This window comes from Erpetoichthys calabaricus, chromosome 1 (genome assembly GCF_900747795.2).
Source record: "Erpetoichthys calabaricus chromosome 1, fErpCal1.3, whole genome shotgun sequence".
Classification (NCBI taxonomy): domain Eukaryota; kingdom Metazoa; phylum Chordata; class Cladistia; order Polypteriformes; family Polypteridae; genus Erpetoichthys; species Erpetoichthys calabaricus.
In genome coordinates this window covers 55,315,907-55,328,228 of record NC_041394.2, presented here as the reverse complement: position 1 = coordinate 55,328,228, position 12,322 = coordinate 55,315,907, and the positions used below count along the sequence as shown (strand labels likewise).

At 40.7% G+C, this 12,322-nt stretch overlaps 1 protein-coding gene across 3 annotated transcripts in view; it reads left to right on the top strand.

Annotated features, from left to right (window-relative positions):
* Positions 1 to 12,322, top strand: part of ash2l (ash2 like, histone lysine methyltransferase complex subunit) — a 72,535-nt gene that overhangs the window by 14,344 nt on the left and 45,869 nt on the right. For all 3 annotated transcript variants that reach the window (XR_007934895.1, XM_028799814.2, XM_051927559.1), the window contains exon 5: positions 9,999 to 10,093. Coding sequence is in view for 2 of the 3 variants with exons in the window: in XM_028799814.2 (XP_028655647.2) it covers positions 9,999 to 10,093 (95 nt within the window). In the remaining variant the exon portion in view is untranslated. The remainder of the gene's footprint in view (positions 1 to 9,998; positions 10,094 to 12,322) is intronic.

Genomic DNA, 12,322 nt, shown 5'->3' with positions numbered 1-12,322 from the left:
CACACTCTGATTTGTTCATGCTTATTGTGAAGGTCCAGATTGGCTGCAATTGCTAAGTCCCTCCTGAACCCAGACTGTCAATAGTCATAAACCGAGATGAGCAAGTGCATTGAGAACTTTCACACACAAGAGATGGTGCAGATTGTTTGCTTTTATTCCAAGAAAAAGAAGTGAAGGGTTCAAAACCATAAAGTGCAAATGTTGCAGATCATCTTAAGAAATAAGTAAATAATCCTGTCATAAAAAAAACGATGCTTCATGTGTAGGATTAAAACAATAGATAATTAAAACCCACCTAGGAAACCATCTCAGGGGGGTCATCACCAGCCAGTTCATCATGGCTCTCTCCTCTGTCTCCTCAGCTTACCCCGACTGGTCTTCACAGCTGGCGGAGACACCAGAAACTGCGGCCCCTTCATCCACTCTCTTGTCCCTTCTGCCTCTAACAGCATCTGCCTGAACACACTGAGCAAGACCTCAGTCATCTTTTATGCTCACCCACTGTTTCTTGAGACCCTGGGAGGCTTGTTTACTTGTCCTTGCTCGAACGCCATTGTTCGGTGGGGTCAGCACTTGGCATGCTCACAGGGGCCTGATCATACTGCCTCCTCATTTCTGTGCTCACTCGCTAGCTCATACTTTCATTCTTGCCTCTCATTTCCCTTGCAAAAGACCTCTCCTTTTCCTAGCTCAGGCTCTCTTATGCCTCGTGGATGTGGTGTCTCAGTTATGACCCACAGAGAGTCAACTAGAACCAACTGCACACTCGGGTGCAAGCACAATCAGCCCCAATAACCCCATTAAAAAACCTGCCTTCAGCCATTATCGTTGGCATGCATCAACACACTTACAATGCAGCACTTCCCTAATTGCATCCTATTCATTACAACGTTTCATTCCCTGATTGGTCACTTTTTATGGAAGATAGCTATATTCCATTAAAATGAACATAAAGGGATTGCTTTCTATGACTCTTGCTGTTTTGCTTACCTGTATCCATCTAAATTTTGTTTTTGAATACTACATACACTTGCAAACCTCTGGTGAGGATCTTGGGAAATGACTGTTCAGTGTGAGATAATGTCCATGGAAAAAATAAAACGGGATTGTGAAAGCATTTAAGGTCATTGTGGTGTTGTCCACGTTTTTTTGCACCAGAATGAAAGATTTACCCTTGCTTAGTAGTGATTGCTTATCTTGTGAAATAGGGAGATTAGAGGGTATAGTTACTACAAGATTACTGTTGAAGAGAATGAGGGAAGTTTCCTTCTGTTGCTTGTATTTCAGTAAGGCGTTGAGTTTGCTGTCCTTATTTTTGTTGAGGAAGTTGTAGAGTCTGGAATTCAAACTTCTAATGAGGTTGTTAAGGAAAGAAAAATACTGAGAATCAATGCAAAGTAGGTGGCCCTTGGCTTCCTTGATAGTACCCACTATGAGTGTATGTTGTTGTGCCAGGGAATGTATGTTGTAGAGCATGTGCGTATGGGAAAATTGGAGGAGGAGACTCTTCATATTGTTCTGGTATGTGACAGACCCAAAGGATACTGGGTTAAATTTTAGTTGGAATCCTTTGTATAGAACCCTCTACCCATGACACCTGTACAGAAAAACTAGATGGTTAGAGATCCGTGCTTTAGCCTGAAAAAAATGCAGATACAGATATACAAAGGCGTGCAAAAGTATTCAGTCCCTTTTGAAAGTCATCATTTTCTGCATGACAAAAGATTTTTACACATTTATCCATTTAGTGTTTTTTATGTGAACTCATATGCCGTAACAATACATTTCCAAAGTCAAAATAAACCATTTTCTGTAGATATTTACCTGAAAAAGAAAAAACTCAAAAGATAGTGTTTACACAAATACTGTATTCAAGCCCTACAATAGGGCTGGGCATTGGCATTGATGTCCCAACTCGAGTCAATTCCGATTCACAGTGCCCCAATTCAATTCCATATCAATGTTATCTTGACTGAATTAGCGTGCACTGATATATTTGAAATTGTAGCGTTTTTAGAGATTACTTAACCATGCGTAGAGAACATTGATATAATGTGACAAAGTTCAGTAACTTTGGTTGAAGGCTGTCTACAATGTGACTTCATAACATGAGGCAGATGTCAACATCCGGGGTAGAGGGTAATAATCGGCTGTAAACATCGACAAAACATGCACTATGTTACAGTTCGGCTGTATTTGCTAGCTGTATGCTGCTTTCAATATGTGTTACACTGGTGGTGCTGTCTCAGGCATCTGTTGCTGCATAGTGTGATTGATGCCACCACCAGCTGTATGAAGAGGGTTGCTCAAAGGTTGCCGCTGGCCACCACCAGCTATCACGGTGATCACTGTATGCAGCAGCAACAGCTACACCAGTGTAACACATATTGCAAGCAGTATAATATAGTAGTGCACACTATTGGCTGCTTCTAACGTTACCATACCTTGTGGGACTATGTTGTGTAATAGGTTTGTGAATTCACATAGTGTAGAGGCTCATTGAAAATAACATACAGGGGCATTTGTCGATAATTATTTTATGTTGATTTATGTGTGAAACTATTTTTTGGAAAAAATATTCAGCCTTGGGCCAAAATGGAAAATAAAAAATTAGCCTTCAAAGAGTTAAAGATACAGTGGGAAGACTCCTGCCTTTGTATAATTCTACAATCAGTTTCTAAAATGTGTCCTCACAGTTCCTCCTTGTACAAAAAAAGAAGAGTTTTAAAATGAGGATCTAGTGCTGATGCTTATTGACAGTGATGTGTGAATGAATGAAATGAAAAAGAACCGGCCATTGTGATTGACAACTCTGCTAATTTGATCTGTGCAGTACAGCTTATGGAGATAGCTTCACATCTGCTGCTTTGTACACACGCTCACTTTGGTATCACAGACCTGTTGCAAGCTTTTTCCACCATAGCAGTACAGCTAGCCATGTGCTTAAAGAGAAGCAACGTTTATTGCACTTGCCAACACTCATACTTGTGATTGATGCAGTCACACAGTGGATCAGCACATTGTAATTGCTAGAACGGTTTTTTGAACAACAGCCAGCCAGCCATCTATCTTAGCAGCTCAGCATAATATATAGGCAGCGAGGTTGCTCGCAATGTGACTGGCATGCAGTGCGCTTGTCTGCAACATATCCTCCACAGGTGCCCCATAGCTTCTAATGTAGTGACATGTGATTCCTCTCATAGGATTCTGCTGCCCTGGCTGTCCAGCTGTTGCATGTTAGGGCTACTCTTGCTGCTGACCCCGGAGTCGTGATGATGCTTTTCTTAAGGTCTCCATAAAGCTTAGGTACAATAAACTCACTCTTTTGCTTTCTGTTTGGTATACCACAGTTCGAAACCTGTATCATTTGTCAAAAGTACTTATTTTCAACAATCTCCAGTGTAGATTGTTTAGGCTCTGCTCGTTTGGATGTCGACTGAGATTACGTTTATTTGTGACATTGTGATAAATGATTTCTCAAATTTGTTGTGTTACAATACTTCTGAGTTCCACATCTTACACATATGGCTTTTATCCTGTTGTTCTTTACCGACTCACCATTTGAATCCACAGGAAGTCCACACCTGTGATTTAAATGTTGAAGGTGCTGATATCAGTGGAGGAGGACACACCATTTTATGCAGTCTACCTGGAGCCAAATGTTTCTTATATTATGTGATGTAGTAAAATGCTTTTTCTATAGAAAGCCATTACAGGCAAATACGCAACATGTACTAGATCGGATGCCCAAAACGCAGATAAACAATAATCTACTTAAAGTAATTGAGCAGGATAGAGGTTCACAAGATACATCTTGAGATTTTAAGAATCGATGTTGAATCTTTTAAACGAAAAATAACAATTTTATCAGAAAATCAATATTTTTACCCAGGCCTATTGAACACATTAATACTTTATCAAGAACTCTTTTTCTGCAATAACAGACTTAATTCTTTTGAGGTAAGTATGTACCGGCTTTGCACATTGTTCAGGAGTGATTCTTCTCTTTTCTTCTTGGCCAAATTTATGAAGATCCTCTAGATGTGTGAGATGGCACATCTGGATAGCAGTTTTTAAATAGTGCCACAGATTCTCAATGAGGTTAAGATCAGGGCTTTGACTTGGTTATTCCAAAACATTTACATTTCTGTTTTTGAGCTCCTCCAATGTCACTATGGCCTTGTGCTTAGGGTCATCGTCATGTTGAAAGTTCACAGCAGACTGCAACAAGTTCTCCTACACTATTGTGCGGTATTGTGTCCATCCATTGTCCCTTCAAAACGGACAAGATTCCCAGTCCCAGAACTTGAAAAGCATCCCCAAAGCATGATGCTGGCAACAACATATTTTGCTGTAGATATGATGTTTCTTGAGGCATGGGCAGTGTTACATTTATACCACATATACTGTACCTCTTTGAAGTCTGGCCAAAAACTCAGTGGTCTCATCTGATTGTAAAACCCATATCTTAACTGTGTCTTTCTCATGCTTTGCAGTAAATGCCATAAGTGTTTTTATGTGGACCTTCTTAAGGAATGGCTTCTTTTTTGCTGCCCTCCTATAGAGACCTGTTTTATGGTGATCTCTTGAAATTGTGGACCCATGCACCTTGACTCCAGTTTCAGTCAAAGAGCATTGCAGACTTTTGAGAGTGATGGTTGTATTTTTTTTTAATTTTATTGTAATCATTCCATACAAAAAGATCAATTTTTACAAAAAAAATAAATAAATAAGATTGAAATCAAATCCACCCCCACCCCTGAGAAAGAGAGCATGGCCAACGGACTAAAACTTAAATAGTAAAAATAAATAACTTGAAGAGTTTAATAGGTGGATACAGATAAATGGAGAAGAAAAAGAAATAGGGAGAGAATCTACTTCCTCAGTGCCTTAAGAGCTTATTCTAAAATATTATTAATTAGATCCTGCCAGGTTTTGAAAAAGTTCTGCAGAGATCCTCTAAGTGAGAATTTGATTTTTTCCAATTTCAAATAATATAAAACACCAGTTACCCACTGACTTAAAAGAGGAGAGTTAGGATTCTTCCAGTTTAACAAAATAAGTCTGCCTGCCAATAGTGTAGTGAAGGCAATCACAGTTGGTTTGTCCTTCTCCACTTTAAACCCATATGGAAGGACACCAAACACAGCTGTTAATGGGTTAGGAGGGATTGGGACACCAAGGCTATCTGAAAGGCACTTAAAAATTTTTGTCCAGAATGATGTTACAGTAATCCCTCCTCGATCGCGGGGGTTGCATTCCAGAACCCCCTGCGAAAGGTGAAAATCCGCGAAGTAGAAACCATATGTTTATATGGTTATTTTTATATTGTCATGCTTGGGTCACAGATTTGCACAGAAACACAGGAGGTTGTAGAGAGACAGGAACTTTATTCAAACACTGCAAACAAACATTTGTCTCTTTTTCAAAAGTTTAAACTTGCTCCATGACCAGACAGAGATGACAGTTCCGTCTCACAATTAAAAGAATGCAAACATATCTTCCTCTTTAAAGGAGTGCGCGTCAGGAGCAGAGAATGTCAGAGAGAGAGAAAAAAAAGCAAACAATCAAAAATCAATAGGGCTGTTTGGGCTTTTAAGTATGCGAAGCACTGCCGGACAAAGCAGCTGCAAGGAAGGGAGCAATGTGAAGGTAGTCTTTCAGCATTTTTTAGAGGAGCGTCCGTACCCTCTAGGCCATTGTGCAAACAGCCCCTCTGCTCACACCCCCTCCATCAGGAGCAGAGAATGTCAGAGAGAGTGAGAGAGACAGAGAAAAGCAAACAATCAAAAATCAATACATGCCATTCGAGCTTTTAAGTATGCGAAGCACCATGCGAGAAGCATGTCTCTTGACAAAGCAGCTGCAAGGAAGCCCAGCAAGGAAGGGAGCAATGTGAAGGTAATCTTTCAGCATTTTTAGATGAGCTAGGGGTGCGAATAGCCCCCCTGCTCACACCCCCTCCGTCAGGAGCAGAGAATGTCAGAGCAAGAGAGAGAAAAGCAAACAATCAAAAATCAATACGTGCTGTTTGATCTTTTAAGTATGCGAAGCACAGTGCGGGAAGCATATCGCTTGACAAAGCAGCCACAAGTAAGCCCAGCAAGGAAGGGAGCAATGAGAAGGTAATCTTTCAGCGTTTTTTGAGGAGCGGCCGTATCCTCTAGGGGTGCAAACAGCCCCAGTGCTCACAATATATTTGAGGAGTTTTATTTAATACGTAATACGCGCTCTGGTTGGGTAGCTTCTCAGCCATCTACCAATAGCATCCCTTGTATGAAGTCAACTGGGCAAACCAACTGAGGAAGCATGTACCTGAAATTAAAAGACCCATTGTCCACTGAAACCCACGAACCAGCGAAAAATCCACGATATATATATTTAAATATGCTTACATATAAAATCCACGATAGAGTGAAGCCGCGAAAGTCGAAGCGCGATATAGCGAGGGATTACTGTAATTTGGTGCAGGCCCAGAACATGTGACCCACTGAGGCTGGAACTTGATTGCAGCGTTCACAGGTTGGATCTTGCCCTGGAAACATTTTGGACAATTTCAAGCGAGACAGATGTGCTTGATATATAATTTTGAGCTGAATAATTGTATGCTTTGCATATATGGAGCTCGAATTAATTCTCTGCATTGCTACCTTCCACTCCTTTTCTGATATGTTGAGTGAGAGATCCTTTTCCCATTGTCCTCTTGGATCTTTGAAAGTGAGGGACTGTAAAATATTTTTATATATTGCAGAAATGCTGGCTGAGTCCTCGAGACTGAGCAATATTTTTTCCAGCATAGAGGAAGGTGGGAGATGGGGAAAATCGGGCAGGTTCTGTTTGACAAAAAGTTTCTAATTTGAAGATAGTGAAAGAAATGTGTTGCTGGAAAATTAAATTTGGAATGTAACTGTTCATAGGATGCAAAGATGTTGTCTATATAAAGATCTCTAAGCAATTTTATCCCAAATGTTTTCCAGATATTAAAAACTGCATATGTTTGCAAGGGTTGAAAAAGGTGGTTCTCATGCAGAGGTACTACAGATAAAAGATTCTCCATCTTAAAATGCTTTCTACATTGGTTCCATATTCTGAGTGAGTGAAGCACAATTGGGTTAATGGTTGTATTTTTAGTAGCCTCTAACACCAGTCGATGTCTTACTCTAATGTTTAGTTTCCAGGGACGGCCTGCTCTAGTAAGAGTCTGGGTGCTGTGATGAATCTTCCACTTTCTGATGGATCCAACAATGCCTAATGGGGAAATTCAAACTTTTCAATATTTTTTGTAGCTCTTTCCTACCTTGTGCATTCAGTTACTTTGTTTCTCACATCAGCAATGTACTCCTTTGTCTTATTTTTTGCAGTGATTGTCCAACAAAGACTATGGCCCTTACAAAGGGTGCATTTTATATCCAGAGGGATATAAAGGACTCACAAATAGTACCTAATTGTCTTTTTTTATGGTTAAATGACACTCGCCTTTGTGTCATTTGTGATTAGTCAGTCATATTTGTAAACCTGGAGCTTCCTAAGCACAGAGGTTGAAATAGTTAAGCCATCACCAACTTTTGACTTTAAATTTATACAGAATAAAAGGTTTATGTTGACTTTGGAAATGTATTTTCACAGTATAAAAGTTCAAATTAAAAACAGTGAATTAATAGATATGTATTTGTATGTATGTGTGTGTGTACGAGGGTGTACCAAAAGTAACTGGAATTGGGGGAAAAAAAATTGTTTTAATGATTTTTACTTACTGAAACTTTAGTCCACTTCAAAGTACTCTCCATGTGAATGAGTACACTTGTCCCAAAGGTTTTCCCACTGGTGAAAACATTTTTGGATTTGCTGAAGAGGAACGTTGTCCAATGTCTGCAGCAATTTTTCTTTGACTTAATTAAAAAATTATTTTTCACCATTTCTCTAAAAACAAAAATATATATACTGTATGTATATATAAACTGCTCAAAAAATTTAAAGGAACACTTTGAAAACACATCTGATCTCAATGGGAAAAATCATGCTGGATATCTATACTGATATGGACTGGGTAATGTGTTAGGAACAAAAGGATGCCACATCGTTTGATGGAAATGAAAATTATCAACCTACAGAGGGCTGAATTCAAAGACACCCCGAAAATCAAAGTGAAAAAATGATGCGGCGGGCTAGTCCATTTTGCGGAAAATTCATTGCAGCAACACAAAATCGTACTCGGTAGTTTGTATGGCCCCCACATGCTTGTATGCATGCCTGATAACATCGGGGCATGCTCCTAATGAGACAATGGATGGTGTCCTGGGGGATCTCCTCCCAGATCTGGACCAGGGAATCCCTGAGCTGCTGGACAGTCTGAGGTGCTACCTGGCAGTGTCGGATGGACCGATGCATAATGTCCTAGGGGTTTTCTATTGGATTTAGGTCAGGCGAGCATGGGGGCCAATCAGTGGTATCAATTCCTTCATCCTCCAGGAATTGCCTGTATACTCTCGCCACATGAGGCCGGCCATTGTCATGCACCAGGAGGAACCCAGGACCCACTGCACCAGCATAGGGTCTGACAATGGGCCCAAGAATTTCATCCCTATACCTAATGACAGTCAAGATGCCGTTGTCTAGCCTATAGAGGTCTGTGCGTCCCTCCATGGATATGCCTCCCCAGTCCATCACTGACCCACCACCAAGCCGGTCATGCTGAACGATGTTACAGGCATCATAACATTCTCCATGGCTTCTCCAGACCCTTTCACGTCTGTCACATGTGCTCAGGGTGAACCTGCTCTCATCTTTGAAAAGCACTGGGCACCAGTGGTGGACCTGCCAATTCTGGTATTCTATGGCAAATGCCACATGAGCTCCACAGTGCCAGGCAATGAGCATCGGGCCCACAGGCCACCCTCATGAAGTCTGTTTCTGATTGTTTGGTCATTGCCTGCTGGAGGTCATTTTGTAGGGCTCTGGCAGTGCTCATCCTGGTCCTCCTTGCCCAAAGGAGCAAATACCGGTACTGCTGATGGGTTAACAACCTTCTACAGCCCTGTCCAGCTCTCCTAAAGTAACTACCTGTTTCCTGGAATCTCCTCCATGCTCTTGAGACTGTGCTTGGAGACAAAGCAAACCATCTGGCAATGTGCCATCCTGGAGAAGCTGGACTACCTGTGCAACTCCTGTAGGGTCCAGGTATCACCTCATGCCAGTAGTGACGCCAACCGTAGCAAAATGCAAAACTTGTGAAAAAATAGAAAAGATGAGGAGGGGAAAATGTCAGGGGCCTTCACCAGTTAAACCATTCCTGTTTTGGGGGTTGTCTCATTGTTGCCCTTCTAGTGCACCTGTTGTTAATTTCCTCAACACCAAAGCAGCTGAAACTGATTAACAACCCCCTCTGCTATTTAACTGACCAGATGAATAGCCCAGAAGTTTCATTGACTTGATGCTATACTCTGATTAAAAACTGTTCCTTTAATTTTTTTGAGCAGTTATATATTCTCACACAATTAAACACTGCTTAAATGTAAATATACATGCACTTAGAGGCTTTAATTATTTTAAATTGTTAATTGCACTACAACTTTTTGCTGTTAAAATATACATTTACTGTGATTTATACAGGTGATTTCCTTCAGTGTATCAGCTAGACATTCGTCATTCTTGAGGTGTACAGTATTTATAAAAATATGGATTGCATTCTGAAATTCTGAAAGTTGCACTGGTCAAGTTGTGGGTGCATTCTGGTGTGAATCCAACCAGACCGCAGTTCAACATTTTCACATCATTGTTGAATTAGTCAGTAATACCCTTCTAAAGTGTTGTCTCTGATTAAGCTGTTTAGTATAGGAATATCAAAAAAAAAAATGTTTATCAGTGCAATTTTATGGGGACCTTTCTTTAGCTGTTATTCAGGTTTAGAGTATTAGCTTTTGCATATTCAAAATTATTTAGTATAGTGACCCCAGAAATCATAGTCTAAAACTTGTTCAAAAATTTTTCCCATTCTTTAGATCTAAAAGAGATGTGTCTTACTGCTCTTGCCAACTTGACATGGCGTTCCAGAACTGATGATGAGCACCCAAAAACCATGTTTTCTAAAGACAAGGTATGTATACTATAGGGGCATGGTGGGAGTTAAGACCAAATCCAGTGTTGGTGTACATAATTTAATGTTCATTATTTGTATTCATAATGTTTATTGTTTGAGAAGTGTTTTGTGTTCAGTTTGTGTTTAGAAGATAGCCTGCTTTTTCTTACCTATAGTAATGTGCTTTCCTTACCAGTGGATGAGAAGAGCTTAGAATTCTAATTTTGTACAACTTTAGGATTTTAATTCTAATAAATAATTACATGTACGTAACACTGTTCTAACATACTCAAAGTTCTTTATATAGACAGTAAGGAACCACTTCAGCCATCACTAATGTGTAGTGTCCACCTGAATGATGCAATGGAAGCCATTTATGTACCAATACGCTCACCACACATTAGCTATTAGGTAGTAATAAAGTGAGAGAAATATCTAACAAGCAACAGGTGATGATTAGGTGGCCAGAATAACCAGGCTATGTTGGGCAATTTAGCCAGGATATTGGGAAACCCTCTACTCCCTTCAAGAGATCTTCTATGACCACTGAGAGTGAGGAACTTGGTTTTGTGACTCATCCAAAGAATGGTCCAAGTTTTCTTTACAACACAGTGTCCCAGTCACTGCACTGGGACATTGGGTTTCACACACAGACTACAGGGTAATTTCCCCCCTAATGGCCTTGCCTCCACCATGTTTGACTGTAGGTACTGTGTTCTTTTCTTCGTAGGCCTCATTCCATTTTCTGTAAACAGTAGAATGATGAGCTTTACCAAAAAGCTATACCTTGGTCTCATCTGTCCACAAGACGTTCGCCCAGAAGGATTTTGGCTTCCTCAAGTACATTTTGGCAAACTCCAGTCTGGCTTTTTTATGTTTCTGTGTCAGTATTGGGGTCCTCCTGGCTCTCCTGCCATAGCGTTTCATTTCGTTCAGATGTCGACGGATAGTTCGAGCTGACACTGTTGCACCCTGAGTCTGCAGAACAGCTTGAATATGTTTTGAAGTTGATTGGGGCTGTTTATCCACCATTTAGACTATCCTTCGTTGCAGTCTTTTATCAAATTTTCTCTTCCGTCCAGGGAGATTAGCTACAGTGCCATGTGTTGTGAACTTCTTGATTATCTTATGTTATGTTATCAGGTAATGGACCTTTTTCAGTCAGGCTTTAGGCCCCAACACAGCACAGAAACCGCGCATTTACGTGTCCTAAATGATGTCCTTTTGGCATTGGACTCAGGACTCTACGTGATTATGGTTCTTCTCGATTTATCTGCTGCCTTCGACACAATCGACCACGACATCATGATCTCCCGACTTGAATCCTGGACTGGTGTATCTGGCTTAGCCCTCGACTGGTTCAGGTCATATTTCTGCAACAGGACTCTTAGAGTCATGCTAGATGATTTTTCGTCTGAATCAGTCCCACTCCCATGTGGTGTCCCCCAGGGTTCCATTTTGGGGGCCACTACTTTTTTCAATTTACATCCTGCCTTTAGGTGCAATTTTTAGAAAACATGCAATCTCGTATCACCTATATGCTGATGACTGCCAAATTTATTTCTCCCTCAAGTCAACTGACTCCACTAAACCTCTTCTCGACTGCTTATCTGACATTAAGGACTGGCTGGCTGTAAACTTCCTTCACCTGAATGATTCAAAAACCGAGGTCATTGTTTTTAGTCCCAACCGCAAACAGATCCTACCCCTTGGCCTCGACTTTCTTCCCATTCCAGTAACTTCGTCTGTTTCCAATCTTGGAATCAAAATGGATATAGTCCTGAAAATGGATGCTCAAGTCAACAGCACAGTAAAATCCTGCTTTTTCCATCTCAGGCGAATTGCCAAACTCAAACCAATTCTGCCTTACCACCTCCTGGAATCAGTAATCCATGCATTCATTACGTCCCGGCTCGACTATTCTAATTCCTGCCTATATGGTATTAGTAAAGCCACTCTTTCTAGACTCCAATTGGTTCAAAATGCGGCTGCAAGGCTTTTAACTGGAAGCAGCAGAAGCCAACACATTACACCGATTTTAAAAACCCTACACTGGCTGCCGATTAGATTTAGAATTGATTTTAAGATACTCCTCTTAACCTATAAGGCACTAAATGGTCTAGCCCCTGCCTACTTGAGTGTCTTGCTCCATCGTCACAATCCCCCTCGTGTTCTTAGATCCGCAGATCAGCTGCTCCTAACCGTTCCCAAGGCACATTTTAAAGTTCGTGGTGAAAGGGCTTTTTC